This window comes from Chinchilla lanigera, unplaced genomic scaffold (assembly GCF_000276665.1).
Source record: "Chinchilla lanigera isolate Chin_1 unplaced genomic scaffold, ChiLan1.0 scaffold00022, whole genome shotgun sequence".
Lineage (NCBI taxonomy): Eukaryota > Metazoa > Chordata > Mammalia > Rodentia > Chinchillidae > Chinchilla > Chinchilla lanigera.
In genome coordinates this window covers 25,719,955-25,745,325 of record NW_004955423.1, presented here as the reverse complement: position 1 = coordinate 25,745,325, position 25,371 = coordinate 25,719,955, and the positions used below count along the sequence as shown (strand labels likewise).

Sequence of the window (25,371 nt, the reverse complement as noted above, 5' to 3'; positions counted from 1 at the left end):
GGTGTGCGTGTGATTGCTGGGTGTGCGTGCATACAGCTCTGGAACTGTTGCTGAACATCCTGACAGGGGAAGACCTGCCTCGCTGCTTGCTTCTTTCATGGGTTTTAGGTGGAGTTGTTTTTGTGATTTTCTTTTTAAAACGTAGTTTCTCAAAGAAGCCAGCTGGTGGACCGTATGGGCTTTAAGAAATAGGCCTTGCCTTTCCTGCGCTCGGACACCCTCCGCCGAAGCTTCTCTGTGTTTGCTTGTGCTGAAGTGGCACAGCGTTTCCAAAGAAGGCGGAGGCTGAAGGGCTGGCTCTGGTGACCGCCCTGCACGCAGCCCCTCCTTCGCGCGGCCTGCTCTTTACCTGGCAGTCCGTGTCCCCTTGGCCCGCTGTGAGCATAGTCCTGGGAGGTCGTTGGTTTGTTCATTCATTCCTTCATGCACTCCTTCAGCCGAAAGCACTAAGCTCTTCCCAGGTCTGGCTGCGGCCGAGGCCCTGCGGCTAAGCGCGAAGGATCTCTCCCTTTGTGTCCTCCTCCATGCAAGAGAGAAGGGCTTCTCGCTCCGCGGCTGTGCAGTGGGCAGTCTCCGGAGGTGCTGCAGGACTGTCACCGTTCCCTGCCTCGGTTTCTCCTTTCCTGTCCCAGACGCCCTTCTCCTTCTGCCTGTGCCCGCTTTCCAGCCTGGGGAGAAAGAGGACCAGCCTGCTGTGATTCGGGCTACTCGTGGTCCCCCTGCGTGTCTCCCGCGCAGTTTCCCGAGCTCTTGTGGGAACCTTGGGCTTTTGCCCCAAAGCCTTCTAAGGGCAGCCACCCCGCCCTTGTTTCCAGCCGGCCCAGTCACTGAACCCTGAAGGTTTAATCCTCATTATTGATAAGAACAAATGAATGCGACTTCCACGCCCATCCCTGCAGAGCTGCAAGGGAAAGCCTTGCAGTTTCTCGGCCCGTGATCCCCATTCTTTGACAGCTTTCCAGCCTGGCCATTCATTTAGGTGTTGGAAGAGGTGAACTGGGAGCTCAAGGGGAGGGGCACCAGGCCTCACTACTTCATAAAAGTGATCAGCTCTTGCCCCTTTCCTCCACCATTCAAACAGTGTAAATATTTGCCAGGGCAGATGTTTGATTTTTATCTGAGCTCTTCCTTTGTTTAACTTTATTCTCATGGGTGGGTAAGTGGAAGATAAGGGATTCTTGTTTAATGCTTTTCAACTGGTGTTGCTCAAATATTTGGAGAGCGGTGCCTCGGGCCGAAGGAGCAGGCGGGAACTGGTTGGAGGGAGGTGGAGAGGTGGGTCCTGGCTCTGCCTTATCTCAGGGGGCCAGGGCCGGGCTAGGGTCCCGCATTCTGGCTCCCCGCCAGCCACGCTCCCGTTGGGCGTCCGCTGGGAGCTCTCTCTTGATCCACCCTAATCCCAGGTGTTGCTTTCAGAAGAAAGGATCTATTTTTCTAACCTTTTGCACTTGTCTGTTCACTTTCACAGTGACGAAACACAAGCAAACAAGCCCCAAAACACTCCCCGCCCCACGAGCTGCCACCGGCCGCACGGGCTTCAAGTCTGCACCCAGCAGTCGCTTTAAGCCTTGCTCTTCCACAGAATCCACAGGGATTTGCTGTTTAAATCTGTGCCTTAGAATCACATCTATGAACAATACCGCGTTTCACCGCCCTGGGAGCCCAGGAGGGGTGGGGCTTTGTGTTATAAATCAGGCAGACTTCCCTGGAAATGTTTAGGAAAACCCAGCATTCTGAGTGATTTGCCTGGCTAGTCACCTTCCCTCAGAGATTTAAACAAAGACCAAGGCTGAGATTCAGGAGGAGTAAAGCCCAGCCAGTCTGTGTGTTTCTCTCTCCTGTCTGTCTTTCTTCTTTCTAAACTGGGACTCTGCTGAACAGTTGATTTATGAATCGAGGCTGAATGAAATCCAATTGGAACTCACTTGAACACTGTTTTGATGTAAGATTCAAAGCTCCTGCAAATTTATTTTATCTTCTGCATTTGCTGATCTCCTGCTTGTAAATCCTGTTGAAGGAGAATAAAAATGACTGCGGTCTGATGGGAATTAAATGTCTGAAGTTCAAAGCCATTCGCACATCACAGCAAGCGTCAATCAAGCGCCTGTCTCGGAAGGCAGGCGGGGAGTGGACTTCTCCACGGGGCAGAGATCAAAGTGGGCGTCGCAGCTCTGTTTTTTCCCTCGGGATGCTGTTTCGATCAGTTGTTCCTGAAAGTAAATCCAGAAGGAAGGGGGTTTTTTTTCCCCCTCTTAAGGGGGTAGGAGAGATGGAGTTGTTTCTCTTCAGACACTGGTTTTATCTTATGAAAATGAGTATAGAAGGCAATTTTAATCCAGTGTCTCCATTTTTTAGAGTCAAGATCTAGAGGAGATTTAGATAGGGCTTTTCTGTTATGTTGAGTAACTTTTTAAAAGCACAAGTGTAAAGCAAACCGAACATCTTAATGTGAACGGCCCTCTCATTTCGTAAGCAGAGGTATGACTGCAGCAGCTGTCCACCTTTACACACCTAGAATTATCGAAATGGGACCAGCCGTGAATTTATTTCCCGTTGCAGAATCGTTCTGGTAACCCCGAGCATAATCGACCTGTTTTTGTAAAGAGTCTTAAGAATAGCTTTCTATTTCCCTCGGTCCCCAAGCCTGGGTGAGTGTCACACCGCTCTTTATAAACGACTCGTCTCCAAGGCACAGGTGCACAGAGTGCCGCCATGCCCTTGGAAGGCAGTGGCCTGAGGGCGGCTGACCTTGGCGCGCTGTACTCTGGTATCTGAGTCTCTTGGGGCCTGGAGCCGCGCAGCCACAGAGGAGAGCTGAGAGGTGGTGGCCTCTGCCTTCGCCTTTGCCTCTTGCCTTCGCTTCTCCCGGCCTGGCAGCCACCGGTCCTCCTGTGAGCCCCCAGGCCCGGGAGTCTTTGTGCTGAATCCTGGCTGGTACAGCGTGCAGGCTGCATGAGGCAGAAAGGCCCAGCGCTGCAGTCATTATGGTCAGCCAGCCGGAAGTCACGGCACACCCCACCTCCCCACGAGGTGCCAGCCCCGGAGCTGACGTGCGTTTCACAGAGGCTCGGCACCCGAGGAGGACTGCAGCCCGCCTGAGGGTGGCTGAGGGCCGAGGTCCTGGTGCGGACGCCTCTCCCGGCCTCCTGAGCTGCTCTTTGGTGACTTCTTCCTCACGGTCACTCCAGGAAGCAAAGGGACGGCGGCTCATGCCCGGAAAGCAGTGGCGGGTTCGCATCTCTCAGGGCCCAGACTTGCTGTGTGACCCTTGCTGTTGCTCTTCTACGCTGTGAAGTGGATACAGCAGGGCCGGCTGTGGGCTGCAGAGAGCCCGAGTCTCTGTGTTCTCAGGATTCAGATCTGAGAGCCCCCGACCTGAGCTCAGCGCAGAGCCTGCCTGCGGTTTCAGCGCCCGGGGAATTTGCGGGTCAGGACGGGATGGCCTCTCATTCCTCTGAGCCTTGCAAGGCCAGATTCCTGGTCCTTCCCCCAAACTCACATTTTAAATCAAACTCTCCCAGGGTGGACCCCGGGAGACCCCGTCACAGCACGCTGCCTGGGTGATTCTGGTGTGGCTAGAATCCCAGCACTGGATAACGGTTCAGATGAGTCACCGTCCTCTCCTCTGTCCAGGACACGGCTGGGCAGCGTGGGTGTCTGTGGAAAACCGCTCATGTGGCACCTACTGTGGATAAGAACAGCGCTAAGCCTAGTGCATTCGGCGGTGGGAAAACCAACAAGACGGCGCCTGCCCTTGTGCGCCTGATCCGTGGCACCCGTGATTCATCAGACAGCGTGAAGTGCCCGTAAGAAACACATAACCAGAGCCACGCGTGAAATGGGGCCGCGTGGCTGAGCAGACACAAGGCCCTCGATGTGACCCGAGACACCTTCGGTCAGATGGGTCTTCCCCAGGCAGCCGGGCTCCCTCCAGGCTTGTCCTGCCCAGCTGTCCTATGACGCTGCACATGGAGCTTTAAGTAAGCAGGAAGTTCAGTGTCCCAGTCACACCAGCCACTTTTCAAATGCCCAGTAGCCACGTGGGGCTGTCACACCAGACACTGCAGAAATCACCCGAGTTCATCATCGCTGGGTGGTCCTCGGTCCAGGCCAGAGCAAGTATGACACCACCTGCTCTGTCAATGGAGCGTTGCTGGAAGACATCGCTATGTGTCTTTTGTGTTTTTTCTGTGGCCGCTGTCCCCCAGGTCAGTGGTGGCACCACGCCTTACTGCCAAGGCACAGAGCTTAAAATAGGTGTCACTGGCCATTATTTAGTCCCAGCTCTCAGGGAATAGGCTTGGCACAAGGGTGGGGTGATTGTGCCCCGATGCCCCGCCAGACAGCTGCTGCGGCAGTGACCCCTCCCCTGCGCCCAGCTGTGGGTGTCTGTAGAAGGAGTCTCTTCTGAACGCCTTGGAGCGGATCCAAGGAGGGAGAGCAGCGTGGGTGAGCGGCCGTCCTGAGACCCGGGTGGTGCTGTCGGTGTGATTCTGCACTGTCACAGAGGCCGAAGGGCTGCCAAACGCAGCTCCCTCCTCAGGCCCCGGGGAATGGGATGAGACCGTTGAGCTTCCTCTGCTGAAACGGGCCCAGCCCTGCGCTCACACGGGACTGGGTTCCCCACTTCCTGCCTCCTCTGAGGTGCGAGCTGGGACACTTGGGAGGCGTCACCGTGCACAGGAACGGTCATGTGGCCTCGTCTGGGAACCCTCTCCCCCGCCACGGGTTCGAGGAAGGACAGGAAGGACCCCGAGCCATGTGCTTCATCAGAAGTTCTTAAAAACATGGTGTCACGCGGAGTTTATTTACCCCAGAAACTTCAGAAGTCTTTGCAGTATCTAAAACCCTAATGGTTTACATGGTGGACTCTGGGCTGAGTAGAAAATAAAGTGCAGCGTTGTTTTGGTTTTTTTTTCCAGATAAGAAAATTGAGGTTCAGAAAAATGGCATAAGTTTTCCAGGGTCACACATGTAGTTGTGGCAGAGCACGGGTTCGAACCTGGGCCTCTCCTACTCCACGGCTATTCTTGCATTTTTATTGCGCCCACTGTGATTTTCAGATAAGATTGGTTAGAGAGTTCTTCTTCACATTTAATATAAGAGCGTGAGTCTAAATTTTTAAAAATTCCTATCTGAATTTTATTGTCTATTTTGTCTATGATTTTATCAATGAATGATACCAATAAGTTCAAGGGATAACTGGCTTGAAGGTCAGTTTTTTGTTTCACGCTGGAGTTTTGTTGTTGTTGTTGTTGTTTGTTTTTCTTTTTGCGGGGACGCTTTGAGACAAAGTCTCTCTGCTGGCCTTGAACTCACTGCATACCCCAGGCTGGCCTTAACTCAGAGTAATCCTCCCGTCTCAGGCTCCCAAGTGCTAGGATTACAGGTGTGGGCCACTATGCTGTTTTGTTCTGTTCTTTCTGTTCTGTAGTGCTGGGGTTGCGCTCGGGTGCTCTACCACTGAGCTACAGCCTCATCTTTTTTGATTCTTCATTTTTAGGCAGGATCTCATAACTGACCAGACTGACCTTGAAACTTGCGTTCCTCTTGTCTCAGTGTCTTGAGTAGCTGGAATTACAAAGTGCCATCTCCCCTGCAGTCAGTTGTTTTTAAATTTTCCACCCTGAGCTTGATTTCTAAATACTCTACGTGCAGATTTGCTTTCTGTCCTGAAGTTTTCCCCGTACTGTGTTCTCAGCATGAAGTCCCTCTTCCACTGCTCGCGGGCCGACCTGTTTTGTGCACAGTAGGAGCCATTATTTCTGTTGGTTGGTTTGCCAGGTTAGATAACCAACAAATAACCATTGCTAATCCTCTTGTTGTTTCAGATTCGATGGGAACTTTAATACCAATGTATCTAGAACAATTAGTTGTGATCGACTTTCTACTACTGTTAATAGCCGAGCCTTCAATCCGGGACGAGACTTAAATTCAGGTCAGTAACTTGTTAGTTCTGTAACAGTGAGCTGTCCCTCACCTTGTTCAAGTTGAATGCATGTGTTGCCTTAAACATCTTTCTGCATCCAGTATGAACAGCGATAAGAGCTGCTCTGCACCTACATGTGTGTAGATACTTCCGGCTTTGGGGAAGCACAGCATGTCTTCCTTCCGGCCGGCCCTGGGCTCCGTTCCTGTCTCTCCCCATTTTGGTTTGTGCACCCTTGGCGATGCCTCTCAGAACCTACAGGTCACCTCTTTAAAGTGGCAGAGATTTTACACCTCACACCAGCCTCCGCGTCGGATTTTACAAAGAAGGAATGTTGGGTTTCAGAAGTCCTGAGCCTTCCCTTACTCCTGGGAAGCTGAAGGATCTCAGTCCTTAAGAAGCACTGTGTTCCCCAAGGCCAGGCCTGCTGTCACCATTAAAGCCCAAGAGAGAAGCCAGGGGGCACAATATTTACTCCTGCGGCCCCCGCCAAGCCCTGTCTGGGGGAGAAGTCATATCTTTCAGAGCTGTGTACCCAAACGGGGCCGTCTGTTGGGTCTGGGAAGAAAGTTGCAAGCTTTTTGTCTTTAGGGGTAATAAAGCAGCTTCCAAATTAATGATCCAACTGACATCTGCCTGGTGCACCTCCTCTGGTCCAGTAAATAATAGATTCAATTATTTTTTAATTGACTGGAGGATCTAGCAGCCTTTCTGGAACAGGTAAATTCACTTCCAGAGAAGAAGTGAAATCAGAATATTTCTCGCTTAAAAAGAAAATAACAGAAGCATCTTTGATGAGGGCACAGAAGGGGCAAATAAAATGAATTGAGGAAAATCCCACAGCTGGCACGACATGGAGCTGGCCCTAGATTCTCCAGTTTCTCAGATTCACTAATTTCCCTCAGGAAAGCTCAGCCATGTGAGCTGTGGTGCTGGGCTTGAAAATGTGAGGGTGAAGTAGAAATCGTAGGGCACTCAGAGTTAAGTGTGTCCCCAGAACACACCAGGCGGTTCACCACTGTTACACCTCCACAGCTCTGGCACACTTGTGGTTCTCTGAATCAGTGACGAGAAAGCGTGTTATTCATCTGCACAGGCTCTAGGAGGCCCCCTCAGCAGAGCTGTCTTTTAGTGATGGAGTAGAGGGATATTTTCACTCCATGTTTCTTAAGTTTAAACTAAACATTAATTGTTTTTATAACCAGGGAAAAATAAAATAAAAGGGAATTACAGGTACAGGGCTCCTCAGTATCTGGAGTGGTTAGACCCAGAGTGTCTCTGGTGGATACCAAGACCTGTGGGTGCTCAGGTGCCTTGCATAAAATGGGGTGATATTTGCATAAAACCCACACATCCTCTTGTGTACTTTAAACCACCTCTAGATTACTTTAGCATGCCTAACGCTATGTAAATGATATGTAAATGATCATATAGTATTGCTTAAGGAATCACGATGAAAAAATACTTGGGTCTATGCAGTACAGACTCACATTTTTCCCGACTTTCCAGTCTGAGGTAGGTGTGAGCCACAAGTGTTTCTTCCTGCGCACTTCCGCCCCTGTTGTTAATTGTACCTTTCTTAATGTGGCTCTGGTAACTAGGTCTTCTGCTGTGGGGCTCCCGAGTGAAGCTGTTACCCCAGCTGTTTGACTGGGGCAGTAAGCAGGGAGAGCTGACTTGGGGTCCAGAACGCAGCCTGCTGCAGGGCCCACCCCCTTCCCTAGGCCTGTGGCACCACACCCTCGGGTCCTTATTTTATGATCCTTCACTGATAAGGAATGGTCGCTGGGATCTAGCTCCATTAGTAATCATTTTGTTTGTTGTAACGCTAGGGCCTGAGCCATGGGCCTTCACCCTGAGCTACTACACCTGCCACCCTCTTTTATTTTTTACTTTGAAACAGGATCTCGCTAAGTTGCTGAATTGCCCAGGCTGGCTGAAACTTATGATCCTTCTGCCTCAGCCTCCCGGAGTGCTGGGATTACAGGTGTGGGCCACCACATCCAGCAGTAATAGTATTAGTGTATCTTTCTTAGTGACTACAGAAGCAGTTTTTCTAAGTTCCAAGTTACCGTCTGATTCAAATACTGACATTAGATCAACAGTTATGAAGCGCCTTTTATGTGGTGAGCACCAGGTCAGAAAAGGAAAAGATCTTGATTTGGGGGTGAGAGTTACAGATTTAAACAAATAGGCAAGTGAGTGTCCAATATGAGAAGTGCTGCTTTGGTCTGAATATGGCTCCCCAGAAGTGAGCCTGTTGGGATGTTTAGGTCACAAGAGGCCTAGCCGTCCTGAGAGGGTTAGTGACAGTTATCAAAGGGCTCAGGCTGCGAGTTCAGCCTCTGGCTCTGTCTCAGACAGTGCTTTACCCCCAAAGGTATTAAGGATTGAGCCCAGGGCCTTTGCACTGAGCTACATCCCCAGCCCATTTATTTTGAGACAGGGTCTGACTAATTTTCCCAGGCTGGGCTCACACTTGCAATCCTCCTGCCCTAGCCTCCCAGTGTGCTGCCACTACAAGTGTGCACCACCACGCCCAGCTCCTCCGCCATATTTCAGTGTAACTAGAAGGCCCTCGGCATCCTAACCCCTCCATCATAGACTTTCGCCCTGCAGAACGGTGAGGAAATAAACTCCTGTTGCTTATAAGTGATCCAGTGCGCTTTCTGTGTTAGCAGCATGGATCGGGCTAAGATGGGGGCTCACCAGGAGAAATAATTTGGAGCTGGGAACAGGGCGTGCTGGTGGCAGAGGTTTTGGGGTACAGGGAGGAGACTGCATGTTCTACACAGGGTTCATATGTAAGATCTGAGTAAGCGGGTCACTGTAACCAGGAGATGGAGGAGGAGGTGTTTCCCAGGCAAAGACCTGGCGTTGGGCGGATGTGCTCCAGGCAGCCAGAAGCCCGGCAGTTCCTGTGGGTGAACGAGCGGACAGCCGGTCGGGCCAGGGAGGTCATTAGGGACCAGATGCCCGCAGTTGGGCCGCCCCAGAGTCAGGAGGACTTCAGCTCTGGCTCCACTTGAGGGCCATGGTGTGGTGGTATGCAGGGTTGTGTCAGGACTTGACATGGGGTATACAAGGCACAGATGAAGCTGTTGTCTGAAGTGCTCAGGGAACACAGGACAGAGCAGTGGGCTGCACCAGCCGGGGGAAGCTTCAGACACAGACCAAGCACGGAAGTTGGGGTCTTGGGTCCAGGGAATGCCTGAGTATGTCACTCGGTGACCACCTGTAGCCAGTGGCCAATGGGATGGAGCAGGCTCCCAGGGCCGGATCTGGAGGCGCACAGTCACCTAGAGGACACTGACAGCCACTCCGGGGGGGCAGAGCCAAGGAGGCCACCTCCCTGAAGCCGAGAGATCAGTGTGACCCAGGACAGAGGGGTCCGGCCCTGTGTCAGTTGGTCCTGGTAAGCGAGGGCCGGGAACCAAGCTGGGGAGGGGGCGGGGTCAGTGACCTCAGCTGGAGCTGGCGGGTGGAGATGGGAGGACAGGAGTTCCGGGCCACCTGAAGACACTCTGGGAGATGTGTTTCCGTGGGACAGAGGCCTCAGGCCTGTGCATAGAAGGAAAGGATCGGCTATGAGCAGCTGATAACACGGGACAGACAGAGACACAGGAGGAGACGTGCGTCTGCGTGGCCTGTGGGAGGACATCCGATCTGGCTCCCGGGGACATCCCTGCTTTCTTAGGAAATGAAAACAGCAAGATCGTTGGCTGAGCATGGAGGCCTGCAAAGGAGTAAAAATGCGTGTGCTGGACTGTGATCACCGTCTGTGGATGAAGTTTGGAGAAGCACTCAGCCACAGATAATAAAGAAGGCACACGGACCCCTGCGAAAGCTGTTTCTGCCGTTTCATTTCAGTGTTTGCGGTTAAGGGAGACGTGGGTGACCGCCATGCTGCGCTCTCCTGAGGAACCAAGCCCTCGCTGCGCCCTGTCCCTGACCTCGCCTCCACCCTCCGCTGAGCTGTGCGGAGCTGGCTGTATGGAAGCAGATGCTGTCCTGATTGGCTAAAAGAATGTGACCGAGTCCGGCAGAGGCCCCCGTGGTCTCACTGGCAGCACTGTGAGATGCCAGGGCTGAGGCACGGGACAACATCGCAGCAGAGGCCGTAGGATTCAGAAAGAATCACACCTCTAATTCCTGGCATTAGAGGTGCCAGCCTTGTGTACATCAAAACTGTCTGTGCATTGCTAAGTGGAGGCCTCTGCCTGGTACGACCTCAAAGTTTCTTTCCCCATGCACTCTGCTGGGACCCCACCGCCTCCCCAGTTGAAGCCAGTAAGAGCCATGAGCTTTTGGACATGAGACCTTTCGTTGAAGAGAGAACATGGGGTCATCCCAGAGCTCCCCAACTGCAGAGTATTTTCTGTCTCTTGCATCCATGTGCCTTATTGCCGGGTGGGTTGGGCTAAAGCCTCCATCAGGGGCTCCACAAGGGAGGCGCAGTTAAGAGCGCTTGAAAACACAAGGAACGTGGCGAACATAAGCAGAATGAGGCTGGGTCCTGAATTTGGGTGTTTCTAAGAGATGTCTCCAGAGTAACCTGCTCCCTACCTAGCGGGCAAGTTCTCGGTCGGCTTACAGCAGCTTTTGGCGATGCGTGGGCATTTAGGTACCGACTTGCACTGAATGAAGCTTTGCACTTTCTACATAGGAGGCCACATATCTCAAAGTCAGCCTCCTGAGCAGCCATTTGTAACTCAAGAGGAGGGGTGGGTGCTGGAGGGGGACCTCAGGGCTCCCCCTTTCCTCCTGCTGCACACGCCCCTCTCAGAGCAGGGCCCGCCCTCCACAGGGCAACACACATCTGACAATTACATCCGGGAGTTGTCCAGCCTCTGACTCACTCCAACTGCATCATCCCTCAGTGGCCCCTTGGATAACGGTTTCAGGTTGACCTTCGGACGAGCTAGACACAGACTCCCACAAATCACAAACCGTTCTTAGGTTCATTATCCAAACCCAGGGCCTGTGTCCACCCACGTGTGTGCATTCTTTTTCTTGAAACCACCGCAGCCCAGTCTCTGCTTTCTGACTTGACTCCTCGTCGCTGGTCCCATTCCCATAGCGAACGCTTGACGGCGCATCTGTTGTATTACAGTGCCAGTGACGTTCTGCTCGGGCTCTTCCCTGCTTTTATTCCTAGTTTCTCGCCCTTTCTTGCCTTTCAAATTCCTGCTGAGCTATTTTCTGGTGTGTGGCCTCTTGCTCTCTGGAGTTCCGCCTCGGAGGAGAGAGTAGGAGCGGGACTTCGTCTTTGCGTGGAAGAGAAAGTGTCTGGACTTTCTTTATTGTGTCTGATTTAAAGAGCATTTGAAGTTGCAAGCTTCGATCTTGGGAACCTCACAGTCTTCACTGAGATACCGGATTCACAGGGTGTAAGGGCGTTTAGAAGTCACGTTACGGAGGCAAATGCTACAGAGGTGCAGGCTCAGGCTAATTTCAGCGGCTTCTGCCCTTTGCTCCGAGGTGAAGGCCCACAGTGGGCGGTGTACGCCTTCTCTTTTCTTAAAATACAGACAGTCCCCAACTCACAGTGGTTCCCTGATTAGTTTACTTCACCCTGCTGCAGAGGCAAAACTTAGTAGCCACCAAACTACTGGCTTGTGACCTGCTCCTGGGGTGGCCGCGTGCGGTACCAGTCTCCCCTGGGAGGCTGCGGGCTGCCGCTCCCAGTCATGGGATCACAGAGGACACCCCAGCTCTGCAGTGCCGTGTCCCTGAGCTGGGGGGTTGCTAGAGTAGGTGCATTAAATGAATTTAGGTCTACAGTCTTTCTACCTCACGGTGGATTCATCCGCATGTAATCCTGTTATGAGTCAGGCAGTGCAGCACTTTGAAAATTAAGCATTAGCAAAATTCTCCTTGTCACGGTGCAGTGACAAAGCCATGTTCTACCTAGAATGACAGAACAGACATGAAGCAGCTTAGGAATTTCAGGTACCTTTCAAGCCCAAGTATTCCAGCTTCAGACTTGCATTAGTGCCATAAAACATGGGGACATCCAGCAACTGTTCAAAATCTAGATGTCTGCGATTCAGTTCACACCGATCGATTCACATGTACGCGTATGTGCACACACAAAATCATGAAAAGCCCAGAGGGGCCATCGTTTAATTTCCCCTTGAAGCTGCTACTTTCAAGTCAGGTCTGGTTTTCGCGATCATGCTATTATTATTATTTGGTTACTTTCTAGTTGCTGGAACAAAATACGTGACACCTACAAGTTAAAGGAGGAGAGGTTTATTTTGGGTCACAGTTTGTGGACGTCTTGGTCCATAGTCTGCTGGCTCCAAGGCGAGCGGCATGGCGGGGGAGAAAGCATTCATCCCGCTGCAGGCAGAAAGCATCGAGCCCTCCTTTCCCTTTTTATTCCATGCAGGCTGCAAGCCTATTGGTTGGTGCTACTCACATGCAGGATGAGTCTTCCCTCTTCAGTAAATCCATCACACACCCAGAACTGTGCTGAACTGATCACTGGACTAATCCCAGTATCACACAACCATGATCAAGTTTGCTGACTGAATAACCAACTTCAATTCATCTCTCCGTGATGATCTTATAGTGACATAAAACATCAACCAAACCCCACACTGTCCTCTGAACTTCTCCCAGTCTGGGTCACCGGCATCATCTTGGTTCCCATGCCCGGTACTCCAGGGGTCCCTCCTCACCCTTCCACCCAACCCAGTACCTCTTTATCAGTGTTGACCTCACTTGAATCCATGACCAGGTGAGCCTGAGGGGAACCAAGAATTTGTTCAGAGCACACTGGCGCTGTGCATGCCTGCGCCAGGCTCCCCTGCCTGCATGCGACTGACTTGCCCATCACCCCAGCAGGCGACAGGGTGGGGGCCATCACTGCTGGGACCCCCCAAAGCTTCCCTTGCCACCACTCCCAAGAGGATTCGCACACACCACATTTATGGGAAAATGTCTCTGGGGACAGAACTCGGGGTCTTCATGTTGAGCTACATCCTCGCCCTTTTAAAATTTTTATTGATTGATTGAGTCAGGTTTGCTAAGTCTCTAAATTGCTCAGGCTGAGCACAAACTTGTGATCCTCCTGCCTCAGCCTCCCAGAGTGCCACGGGTCCTTCATCTTGGTAGCAGGTCAGATTCCGCGGGAGGCAGACTCTGAGGGAGATGGGCAGGCCGTGGGAGGGGAGGGAAGCTCAAGTGGCCCGAGAGGCTGACAGAGGGCGCCCTTTACAGTCTCACCACTGGCCTGTGCGATCCTGGGGACCCGGGAAGGGCAGCCGTTCAGAGCTGTGCTGGCCCAGCAGCCGCGTGTCTGTCACTGTGTTCTCCGGCGCATTGTTACTACGCAGCGCTGTTCCGCGTTGGACAGCGCTGTGCCCGCTCCTCTTCTTCAGTGCCCCACGCTGAGTGCCCAGTCCGTCCTCGCCCTCCGCAGGGCTCAGCAAGTGACTCCTGACAGCAAGGGCGGGGGCAGAAGACTCCTGTGTGTGTTTTTGTTCCCTGTCTTTATAGCCGAGAAACCAAGACTTCCCAAGAACCCGGGAGAGAGAGGACCGCGGGGGTGGCTCTGGGGCAGCCCTGCCTCGCTCGGCTGAGCAGCAGCTCCGGGATGGAGTCGTGTCCCGGCATGAGGCGATGCAGGCCGCGACACCTGCACAGTGACCTCCGTCCTCTGGGGCTGGCAGGGCCGAGCCCAAGCGCTCGGCCACACAGGAATCCGCCCACCGCCTCTTCGCAGCTCGCAGCCGTTTTGGATTTTCCTTTCCTCCCCTCCGTGGCGCTCAAGGCAGATGCTCGGCTCGGACCCACGAAGCATCATGTCCCCACGCTGCTGACGTCCTTCCTCCCGGTCAGGAGCCGTTGTCTCCCTTCCTGCCCCCCAAGGGTTGAATTCTTTCTGTCTAAACCCAGAGCCCTCGTCTCCCCACGCTTCAGTTCAGAGCGGCTGCATTCTGCTGGTCGCCCAGCTGGAGAACCGTCCCTGCCTCCGTCTGCAGTGTGCCAGTGCAGAGCTGCCCCAGGCGGTCACCGAGATCCAGCCTCCGAGAGCCCCGGGCCGGCCATGCGGAGGAGGGGGAAGTCCGGTCATAGAGGCTGGGAGTGGCCCGCACAGAGCCACGCCTGGGCCGTCGGGCCACGCTGCGACACGCGCAGTTTGACATCTGTAAAGGGAACAGGTGGACCCGGGTGTAACGGAGAGTCGCTATCCAAGCACCGGCAGCCGGAGCTGCGTCCTAAACGACCCCGAAGGAGCGGCTTGGCTGTGGCCTGGCTTTTGTTTTGTTGTGTCCACTTCGTGGCAAACAACAGAGGTGTGGGCAGGGTGCCGAGAGCTCTGAGAAGGGAGGGACGTGTCAGTAGCCTGGAAAGAAGCGGGGCTGGGGCTCTGCAGTTCGCCCGAGGAGGGGCACACCAAGAGGCTGTGGGGGGTCGCTGTGCCGGCAGTGGGGCCGTCCCTGTCTGCCCTTCTTCCAGAGTGCTGGGCTGAGGACCGTGGAGAATCGTCTCACTTCCTCCTCCTCCCCTTGTTGCTGGTACAAAAATATTTCTTTAAGTTGGGAAAGTTTGAAAGTGTTGCTAAAGACAGGAGTCTAAGGTGGGGCGGCGGAGTGTAATTCCGTGGGTCAGCGGACCCTGTGCTGGGCACCGTTGTCTCCGGTGCTTTGTTTAAAACAACTGTTCCTGCGCCCCGGCCCAGGCCTGGCGAGTCCTACGATTGCTTTGGAGAAACACAGGAACCTGGAGATTTCAGAAACGGATTGTGGTGATCACCCGGGTCAGAGCCATGTCTTCGTTCACTTCCGCTCTGTGAGTTTCACTCTGTGAACACCAGGAGGCTGCCCGGGCCCCTGCTCCTCCGGGAGCATCTGGAGAGGCAGGAAGGGGGCAGAAGTCGCTCTTTGTCCGGAGGCGTCTCGGACACAGCTGCTCAGACCCGCCCGGCTGTCTCTGCGGATGAAGCACAGTGGGCGTGCAGGGCCGGGCCCGGGAACAAGCAGAGACTGGAGGGTCGGCCGTGCTTGGTGCTGGACTAATGCACACAGCAGATGGAAAGGCTCGTCAAGCTGTCGCAGGAGCAAGCTCGGTCGGTGTCAGCGCTGCTTGCGAGGTAGGCGTTACCTAGGACGATCTCTGGGGGGCAGTGGGGTACGCCTCCATTTTCCTTTTTTTGCATAAATTTTGAGAAAGCTCTTTGGACGTTTGTTCTTCCCCTCTGGCTGTAAATCCCGGGTCCCCACCCTTACAATGCTCCAACTACAGCGGCACCAGTGATACACAGTGTGGGAATCGCACCCTGAATTCTGGTCTTCTCTGCAATGCTGGGCAGTTGCACGGCCTGCAGCTCGCAACCCGCACTGAGATCCCAGGGCGCAGCCCTCGTGCTCTGCGTGTCGCTGCGGATCCGGTCATCATGTTTCGGTTTTCACGTCCACCTCCGAACGCCCGCCTGGTGCTCGGAGGCCCCTCGGCTCTGTTGTGACCCGGCTGGTGTGGGGAGAGTGTCCCGGCTGGGGGCGAGTGCGGGGCCCGAGGGGCCTCGGGGAGCACTGACGCACGCTCAACACTCACACCACCGGCTCGGGACGGGTCTCTGGGGATGGGAGCTGCTTGAGCCCCGAGCAGCTGCACGTCCTTCCCGTCCACCTCCACTCTTCATCTCCTCTCCTGTTCCAGCGGGCCCTGGGACCCCTCGTCCGGGTCCATCGCTCGGCGGTGAGAACACTGGATGCTCACGGGGCGGAGGCCAGAGCCCCAGCCAGGAACACGGGTCACCTGGACTCCAGCAGGGCTCGCCCCAGCCGGGGCTGCGGTGGGCACGGAGTGTGGAGCACGGCGCCCGCCCTCACGTAGCTGCTAGCACTTGGTGCGGCGGCCGCTGACCACGTAGGCGCCGGGGAGCACGGAGCGTCCCAGCCGCACAGCGAAGGAAGGGGCTGGTAAGAGCGGGCACTCGGCTGCTCGGGAGGGGCTCCAAGGAGGTGAAACCCTAAGGCTGCACCTGAAGGCTAACGAGGAGCTAACCAGGTGCCGTGGCCCACCCTTGTAATCCCAGCTGCCTGGGAGGCTGAGGCAAGAGGATCAAGAGTTCAACTCGGTGAGACTCAGTCTGAAAGAGTAAAAATAAAAAGAGCTGACAGGTGCAGAGTGGACGGAGAAAGTCACGCCGGCCTAGGGATCGCCTTCTGCCAGGGCTGCCGTCGCTGTGCAGTGTGGAAGCCGGGAGGGGCGGAGCTTGGTCACAGCCGGGACACACACAGGGCCGTGGGACACAGGCCTCGCGCGGGCCCGGTGCAGCGGGATTAGAAGTCACGTGTGACTGATGGTTTGGAGTGACACCTTTCCATGACAGAGCATGTTAAAGACCAGCCTCAAAAGGCAACGCTTTTGTTCGTAAATTCTTACTTTTCACCAATCGTGGTGGCACACGCCTGCAATCCCAGCACTCGAAGCTGAGGCAGGAGGGTTGCTGTAAGTTTGAGGCCAGCCTGGGCTGCATAGCGAGTTCAGGGGCAATGAGACCCTGTCTCAAAAACAATTAAATCTTTACTTTTATTAGTGTGTGTATGTAGTTCACAGTGATCACATTCACCATGGGGAGCCGGTGCGTGGGTGTGACGCATCTGCATTCCTGTCTCGTCCCCTCCCTCCACCCCTTGGTCCCCCTCCCATCTGTAAAAGATCTGTCTCCCTGTTTCCTATTATGGAGCTTTTACTTTGCTCCATGCTTTATGTATATTTTAGGTTTCTCATATAGAAGAAGCTGTGTGATATTTAAGCTTGTGTGGCTGAATTATTTCACTTAGCATCCCATCTCAAGATGCATCCACTTTCCTACAGAGAACTCCAGTTTATCCTTCTTTAGGCAGAGTAGTACTCCACAGTGTATAAATGCCACATTTTCTTCATCCATTTGTGTGCTGATGGCGTCCAGGCTGCTTCCAAGACTTCGCTACCGTGAGCCGCTGCTGCAACTTGAGCTGGCTTCTCATCCGGGTTCATTCTGACTTATCAGCCCTTCCTCCTCGGAGAAAGCGCCAGCATCAGTTAAACGCAGAGGGCAGAACCGTGCTGGGGAGTGCGCACAGGGCTTTCCTAGTTTTCCGACAGCTGACCGAGAAAGAGGCAGCGTCTGAAGGCCCCTGTCTCTGACCCCCAGAGCTCCGCCACCGCTGAAGATGTCTTGGTGTCCAGCCTCTCCGCCAGGGCAGCTCTCACCCTGAACACTGCCACAGGGGCCGCTCTGCCCCTCAGCCGTGATAGAAGGTGCCCGCGCCAGCAGGGGCGCCATGGCGAACCTGTGGCCTGAGGCCTCCGCTTCAGCGTTCACAGTTGGACTTTTCTCACTGCCACGGGTAAATGCCCACCTCGCCTGCACTGTATTTCAGTCTCACAGGCCTGTGGGGAGCTGAGTCTCCTGCAGCCGGGTTTACTCATCTTGTGCGTTTACTGACGCAGTTCTTAGTTCCTGCCTGTTCTGCTTGATAACCCAGCCTGCGTCCTCGTGCTGCGGCCTCACCCATGCACACGTGTCCCTGACACAAGCACCGCGTGTGCCGGAAGAGCGGGGCTTTAGACAGACACGTGGCACCACACCTCGATATGCCCGGGCCTTGGAGCGAGTTCGGGCTGCACCTGTGAAATGAGGAACTGGGGGGTTACAGAGAGGGCGCAGCCCGCAGGGAGCCGCTGGAGGGGGCGCCCCCTAAAGTTTCTGTTTCATTGGCGAAAGAGCTTTACCCAGCGCCAGTACCTTTCGCACGCTGAGCGTGTACCCCGACGCATTTCCCCCAGGGACTGTGACACCGTCAGGGGAGGCTCCGTCCCGCCTGTGCCGACCTCAGAGCTGGCCGCATTGGCAGCCTTAGGGACGAGGCCGGAGTGTGTGGAGTAGGGAGTGGGCTGTGCTGTAAACATTTAAAATTGCCATGGTTCCTACTGACTTAATGGGAATAGTTACCTTTCATTCTGAAAGATAACTGGCATTAGAGGAAAACCGGAGTTTAGAACTGACCCAATAAAGGTGCAGGTCACTCCTCGGTTCTCCCTGAGAAGCCATGAATGGGAATAGAGCCCAGCATCTCCACTTTCAGGGCAGCGGGCACGTCAGGCCCTGGGAGCCTGGGATCGGGCGGACCTAGCCCTGCCCCTTGGCCACACCAACTCTGAGCAGAGGACGGGAAGAAGTAACTGGGAAAGGACCTCAGAAGACAAAGTAGCTCCAGGCTTGTGGGAATGTCGGTGAGGGGAGGCCATGGGTGGCCCGCCTGCTGGGTTGTGTGTCTGTGTGTGTTGTGAGTTGTGTCTGGGTGTGTTGTGTTTCTGTATGCATTGTGTGACTGTGTGCCTTTTGTGTCCGTGCATTGTGTATCTGTGTGCGTTGGGTTTCTGTGTGCACTGTGTGTTGCGTGTCTGTGTGCATTGTGCATCTGTGTGCATCACGTGACTGTGCGGTGTGGCCAATGCAGTGAGGCAGATGCAGAGCCCCGTCTGTAGCTTAGAGCTAGGCGTGCTGGGCTGGCAGGGTTGGGCATCCTCCAGCCTTTCCCGGTGAGGTCCAGCAGGTTTGAGGGAAGCATAAGTGTGTAGGACCCCGCATTTGGACCCCAGCCAGAGCGGCTGAGCCTGCAACTGACTCCTGTGTATGGGCGGCCCCTGAGCCCGCTGCAGGGATAATGCACCTTTTGTCGCGTCCAACTGGGGCTGCACCAGTTGATAGATTACTCCCGTGTCCGGGGACGTCATCCCAGCGTATCCATCTTCTTCCGCTAGGCCCGAGACGAAGGAGCCTGGCCCGGATCCCGAAGGAGTCCGCAGCAGGAGAGTTCGAGAGCCCGAGCCTGCCATGGGGCTAAAGCACTGGGACTCTGAGGGACAGGACCGGATGGGCTTTTGTGGGAGACTAAATGCATCACCCATGAGATGACTGCTGATTTATTTCTAATCTTCTAGAAGGTTCCTCATCCCATTGGGCCCCCTTTTACTAGTCCCCGAAGCCTGTTTCCTGTGCAGATGTTGCTTTGAAGTAAAGTCGGGCGCTTCCTTGCCTCGGGGTTCGGGGCAGCACAGAGTGCGGGCCGCAGGGTGAAGGCCGAGCCCCGGGAGAGCGGGCAGAGGCGGCTTCAGCTCCGCACACACAGCAACCGTACCCTCTACAAGCGACCTGGACGTGGCCGGGGTCCCCCCTAGCAGGCTGGACTCTCCCCTCTGCTCGGGCTGTAGAGGAGCCTCTGGCAGATCCCGAAAGCTCTCTGCACCCATTTCCTCCTCGGTGACTGAGAGGTCACGATTTCAACTCCTGGGATCTGCGTGAGGGTAAACACGCTCCTTGGTGTACACATCGGGGATGCCGGAATGTAAGGGAGACAGAGCCGAAGGCTTTGGGGACCTGTATGTCCTACACGAGGTGTGTGTCGCATGGCTTTGTTGGAGAGGGACTTCTTGTCACTGATTTTTCTGAATAAACGTTCATCGGCACGTGGCCCGCTCGTTCATTGACACGTGCCTGTGGCCCCTCTCACTGGGAAGGCAGAGCGGAGCAGCTTTCATTTCGTTGTCTTGTTATCGTCGCTGCTGCTGTTGCTGTTGTCGTGTGAGACAGGGTCTCGCTGCGCAGCTCAGGTTGGCATTGAACTCACTCTGTGGCCCAGGCTGGCCCTGAACTCATGGAGCTCTGGGCTTGTGGGCGTGTGCCACCACAGCCAGTCTAAAGACATTGACTGGTGGTTTCTTGCGGTGCTGGGAGTCCCTCCGGGCCTTTTGCATGCTAGAGAGGCACGGTGTATCCATGGCACGTAAGTGGCCTTGCTGAAGAGAGCGTGATCTGCGGACCCAGAGGTGCTGGTTTTGGGTCCTGCAGGGAAGTGTGCGACCACTGTTCCAGACAGAACAGGCATCTGTGCCGAGAGCTGGCCGCTTAAACTGGCGTGGACTGGAGGACGAGGGGTCTCGTACATCCGGGAGGGCTTTCCCCGCTCCCGTCCTGTCCTGTAGCAGCTCCATGTGTTGGTGAGAAGAGTTCAGCGGCAGCGCTGGGAACCTCGGCACAGGCTCGTCACGGTCAGCGCCCGGTGGCCACCTGCTGGGCAGATGCTCCATCCTGTGTCAGGGAGGCGACCGAGCCTGGCCCTGGGTGGCCCCCGCATTGTTCCTGGAGCTGGCCGGCCTGGCAGGGGCAGTGCTGTGCAGCTCTTCCACCACACGTTTTCTCCTTTGAAGGTTCGCAGTCAGCAGGGAAGAGGAGGCCAGTGGCCGGGGGTGCATCAGCTCAGCCCCCTGCTCTGGAACGGCTCCTGACACAGGGGAGCTGTCATGGACCCCAGAGCCATGTCCGCATCTGCTGGGAATGGGGATGAACCGGCCCTTGCACACCTGTCCCACACTTCAATTGCTGACACGCACAGTAACTTTTGGAAAACAATCAAAATGCTTGCCTGGCTCTAAGGGAAAACACATTGCTAACAGCCAGAAGACGCCTGCAAAGTAAATAAAACCTGCAGTGTGGGGGCCTCCCTCCGCTGGACAGCGGAGGCGGAGACAGAAGGTGGGCCCTCTGCACCCTGCTCCCCATGGGCGCGCGGCAGGGGACGTGCTGTGCACGCATCCTTGGCGAGGTGATGGCAGACCTGGGCTCCACCGCTGCCCGTCTCACTCCTTGCCGCTCCTGTAGCAGCCCCACCTGCAGCTTTTGCACCCCGAGCTGGTGCATCAGTCATGTGTTGTCATGCTGTGTGCCCACGGTGGGTGCGTCAGGTGCCAGGCACCCACTCGGTCTTTGTTCCAGTCCCTCTGTAGACAGAGCCTGTGAATGTCACTGTGTCCCTGTTAGCAAATGTGCCCCAAGCCAGTAGGTGTGCCCTCGCCCAGGGAGGGACAGAGTGGGCGAAAGCAGCGGGCGTGCAGGAGAAGTACCAGCGTGATAGCAGTCTGCAAGGCAAAGAACAACGGCTTCACATAACTGACACACTGCCTTTTCTATGCGTAGGGCATTTTTAAGAGGCAGTAAGAAAAGGTTTTGTAGAAAATTTTCAGCTTTGTTACTTGGTGGTATTTCTTCCCATGACAAAGTTTATGCAAAGCAGCTGCCCCGTGCACCTGCGGGTTTGACGGCTCTGTTTCATTTCCCTCCTCCTCTAGTTCTTGCAGACAACCTGAAATCCAACCCTGGAATCAAGTGGCAGTATTTCAGTTCGGAAGAAGGAATTTTCACTGTTTTCCCAGCTCACAAGTTCCGGTGTAAGGGCAGCTACGAGCACCGAAGTAGGTATGCTGACTTGTGGGCTAAAATTTTTAGCTGTCGTTTAACATGATCTGCATGAGGGGGCTTGGGGTAGAGCACTTGTCTAACATGCAGGAGGGGGGACCTGGGTTCAATACCCAGAGCACACCCATCCCTACCCCTACACACATGCACACACACCCCGGGGGATCTATGGAGTCCAGAGTCCCCATTTCCACACAGTCCCACCCTGCCTCACAGCTGCAGGTTCAGAGACTTACACTTGTTCTAAAGTGGATCAGCACTTGGTACCCTGGATATCCAGGGTGGGGCAGATGATCAGGCTGCAAGCTTTGCAACAACTGTTGAACAAGTCTTAGAGAATTGACCTGTACTAACAAAATCCCTTTGTTTGAAGTTCTGAGAGTGTTTTGAAAATGTCTGTTGAAATCCAGCCAGGGAACATGACATTGTGACATCGTGATGAATTACAGTGGGATTAGATGATTCTCAGCTTCCCTCTCTATGATAATGAATTTCCATGCCGATTTCCACCCTGGAAGTTCAAAGGCTCAGAAGGCACAGGGTTAAAGATTTGTTCCGTCCCACTCCTGCATGGAGGTGCGGGGGATGATTTGCATGGCCAGGCTCGTCAACTTCCAGGACACCTGGGCAACCAGTGCTTTGCTTTTGAGCTCCACACTTGCCCGTTGGTGGTATCAGGTGTTCAATGCCAGGACATCTGGTTCCCTGCAAGATAGATATCCACTTTCTGGGCCACTTTCTGGAGTCTGAAGAAGCAGTCACTGCAGCTCCTTTTGCTGCTTCTTTGCACTCATTCTAGGCTGTCCTCATCACTCTCCGTCGCAGGGACAAAATCCCCACATGTCAGGGAGAGGTTTGCTTTGGCTCACACTTTTGGTCCTGGTCACGGCTCCAGGCAGAAACCACACGGCAGAGGGGTCTGGCGGAGGAGAGCTGCTCAAGGGGGAAAGGAAGCAGAGAAGGGAGGAGCCGGGACAGGAATGCAGCCCTGGCGGTCACCCCGGTGACCACCGCCAGCCAGGGCCAGACCGCCTCCTGCAGCAGTCCGCAGTGAACGCTCCCTGGATGACTCCACTGATGGGCACTGTGACCTGTCACCTTCCTCATTCCAGAGGATTTTGGGAGACATGTAGATGAGGTTTAGACAAGATTTAGATAAGAAGATATTTAGCCATAAGATAAGAGTTTTTCCAGAAACTACATCTGCTTTTCTTAGAAAACCATTGTGTGATTTCTTCCCTTCCCTGCACAGACACTGGTGTGGCATGTGTGTTTAGGAGCCAGTCCCGGGTGTCCTGACTTTGGCTTCTAGCTGGCTTCTCCAAAGGTCCTCTGACTCTCAGTTGCTCCTAAGAACAAGATCAGCTGGCCGACCATCCACGCAGGAGAGAAGGGCTCATTCCGAGCCGCCTGCTCTGGTGTGGAGGTTCCCTGCATCTCCAGCCTAAGTGTGGCTCCCTGCACCCTGGCGCTGCCTGCCCTCGGCTGAAAGACCTCGTGCTCTTTACCGTCCCCCCGTCTCCTCTCAGGGCTCTGCCCGCCCTCGGCACAGTGCAGGGGGTTTCTGAGCATAACAAGAGCCTGGCTGAGGGTGGTCAGCAATGGAGCCGGCTTCTCGGCTTTACCTTACAAAAGCCCTTTATAACAACTTGGGGTGATTCTGCTAACCCCATCCCACTTTTCACCTTTGAGAGCTCTCAGTAAGGAGGGAAGATGTCCCTTTAAAGAAAATCCTAGCTGAGCATGGCAGTGCATGCCTGTAATCCCAGTACTCGGGAGGCTGAGGCAGGAGGATTGCTGTGAGATGGAGGCCAGCCTGGGTTAGGTGGTGAGTTCAAGGCCAGCCTGAACTACAGCTCGAGACCCTGTCTCAAAACGAAAAAAAAAAGAAGAGAAAGGAAGAGAAGAGAGAAGAGAAGAGACAAGCGGAGCCTCTTCCCTGGCTTGGAGAACCCAAATGGCCCCACCTTCGAGCTGGTGGTCTGCGTCAGGAGGCCACGTCCTCGCTTCCACGCTCGTCTCGGTGGCCGCCTCTCCCAGCCTCGTTTCCTCCCCGTCCCCTGCTGGTCCAGTGCGCTGACGGGCGAGCTGGGACACGTTCTTTAGAAGTCACCTAGGACTTTTGGCCTGAGAACGGTTGGTGCGAAGGCGCCCGAGTTTGAGACTCTTTGGTACTTTGCCTGTGGTTCTCAATTTTTGCGCAGGGTTTTGTGTCTCAGCTGCCGTGTCCATGCCATAGTCCAGTGGTAGAGGGAGGTCGGTGGATGAGATTTCTCTCGAGGCTGATTTGCTTCCTTAAACCACCCCGTAGTGCGTCCCAGGTCCGAAACTGCACAGAGCTCTCATTAAACATCTCACAAATGCCCGGCCCACGCGGGAGCAGGAGGCCACCCGGACGAGGCATTTCTGCTCAGTGGGCTTCCCGACCCCCTTTCCTTAGTGTTGGCAAGGGACACCCCGGCCGCAGAGTGCCGTCGCGGGTGTGGACTCATCTGCTAGCTGGCGTTCAGCACTGCCTCGGGGAAAGGGGCCGCTTCTGCAGGGAGAGAGGCCAGGCCTGTGTTCGAGCCGCTCTACGCACTCCTGGGTCCTAGCACAACCCTGCCCCCAAGTGTGCACAGAGAATCCAGCGGCAGGACAAAGCTCCCTCCCTGCTGCCCAGGGCTGCCGGCTTGTTTCCTGCCTCAGGATGGTTCAGGGAAGGCGGCACTGCCATGACAGAAGAAGCCAACCTCCCAGAGAGAGGTGTGTGCATCTTTAACGTGAGAGCCCGCCTGCCCCCCAGGTGCGCACTGCTCTGCTGAGGCCGTGCACCTGGCCATGCACCTGGCTTCTCCGTGCCGGCCTCCCCACCCCACACACAGGCGCCAGCCCGCACACACCGCCACATCCCCAGCTGTGTGCATGGAGTCTTTCCCCAAAGCAGGACTGACCAGGGCCTCTCTCCCTGCAGACCCATCTACGTGTCCACCGTCCGGCCGCAGTCCAAGCACATCGTCGTGATCCTGGACCACGGGGCTTCAGTCACCGACACCCAGTTGCAGATCGCCAAGGATGCCGCGCAGGTCATCCTCAGCGCCATCGATGAGCACGACAAGGTAACTGTCACCCCGAGCCCCCTCCTTGAGGGCTGTGATGTACAGTGATGTGCTGCAGGGCGACGCCTGCATGGGCCCCTGAGATTGCAACGCCCGGTTGCGCAGTAGTTGACACCCCGGCGTTGCCAGGTAGGGTGTACTGGTTACCAGAGCGCAGGGGCAGTGCCAGAGTGTTCCCAGGCGAGGTCACCCGTGCCCGCTCAGGACGCGTGTGCCTCCTGACGTGGCCCGTGCCTGTGCATTTCCTTCAGTTCATTGGTAACGTGGTGGGGGGAAAGACGTGGTTTAGTTTTTGTCCTAACCTGAGAAAGCAATGTCCATCCACAAATCTCTTCTGTGATGAGCACCACTACAGCCGGCGGCTGCACGCCCTGCGGCCCGTTTAGGCTTCTCTTAGCCCTGTCTCTGTCAGCGGAAGCTGAGCGGGAGAGGAGCACGCAGCTGGGGATCGGGTCTTTGGAGACGAAGTGGGGACAGGGTTACTGACCTCAGGGTGCACTCAGAGGCTTGTGTGAAGCTCAGGGTCATCTGCAGCCCATGCATATGTTCTACTTTGTCATTTTGGCTTCCCCGTCTCACTAATCTAGTTGCTTAAAATGCGTACACACATACACACGGGCACGCCCTACATTCACAGCCGCTTCCAGTTTGAAAGCCAAGTTCTTGCTAAGGTTTTTTCTGCATGAATTTGTTGCTGTTCTTTTTTAGTGATGTTTGCTGGTGTTCCTTAACGTGAGTGCTGTGTTGCTACCTTATTCTGGAACAAAAACCAGACACAACAGTGCCCTCCCCTTACACATACACCTTTTTCATTTGATAGATGGATGCCTCCTTGTGCTTGTTTTTTTAAGTTCAGGTAGCATCCTAGAGTCTTCTCAGTAGTTGATGTCTTATGTTGCGTAAAAATCCTGATTGGCGGTGCTGGCACACACCTGTAGTTACAACTACTTGGGAGGCTGAGGCAGGAGGATTGCTTGAGCCCAGGAGTCCAGGAGCCTGCCAACATAGTAAGATCCCATCTCTGAAAAAAAAAAAAACACCTAGAAATGATGGGGTAACAAGTTTTGCTGTTGTTATCTGCCTCCCTG

At 54.8% G+C, this 25,371-nt stretch overlaps 1 protein-coding gene across 3 annotated transcripts in view; it reads left to right on the top strand.

Annotated features, from left to right (window-relative positions):
• Cachd1 (cache domain containing 1) overlaps nt 1–25,371 on the top strand; it is a 143,529-nt gene that overhangs the window by 73,599 nt on the left and 44,559 nt on the right. For all 3 annotated transcript variants that reach the window (XM_013514449.1, XM_013514450.1, XM_013514451.1), the window contains 3 exons: nt 5,832–5,938; nt 21,059–21,185; nt 24,139–24,283. In XM_013514449.1, the coding sequence (XP_013369903.1) occupies nt 5,832–5,938; nt 21,059–21,185; nt 24,139–24,283 (379 nt within the window). The remainder of the gene's footprint in view (nt 1–5,831; nt 5,939–21,058; nt 21,186–24,138; nt 24,284–25,371) is intronic.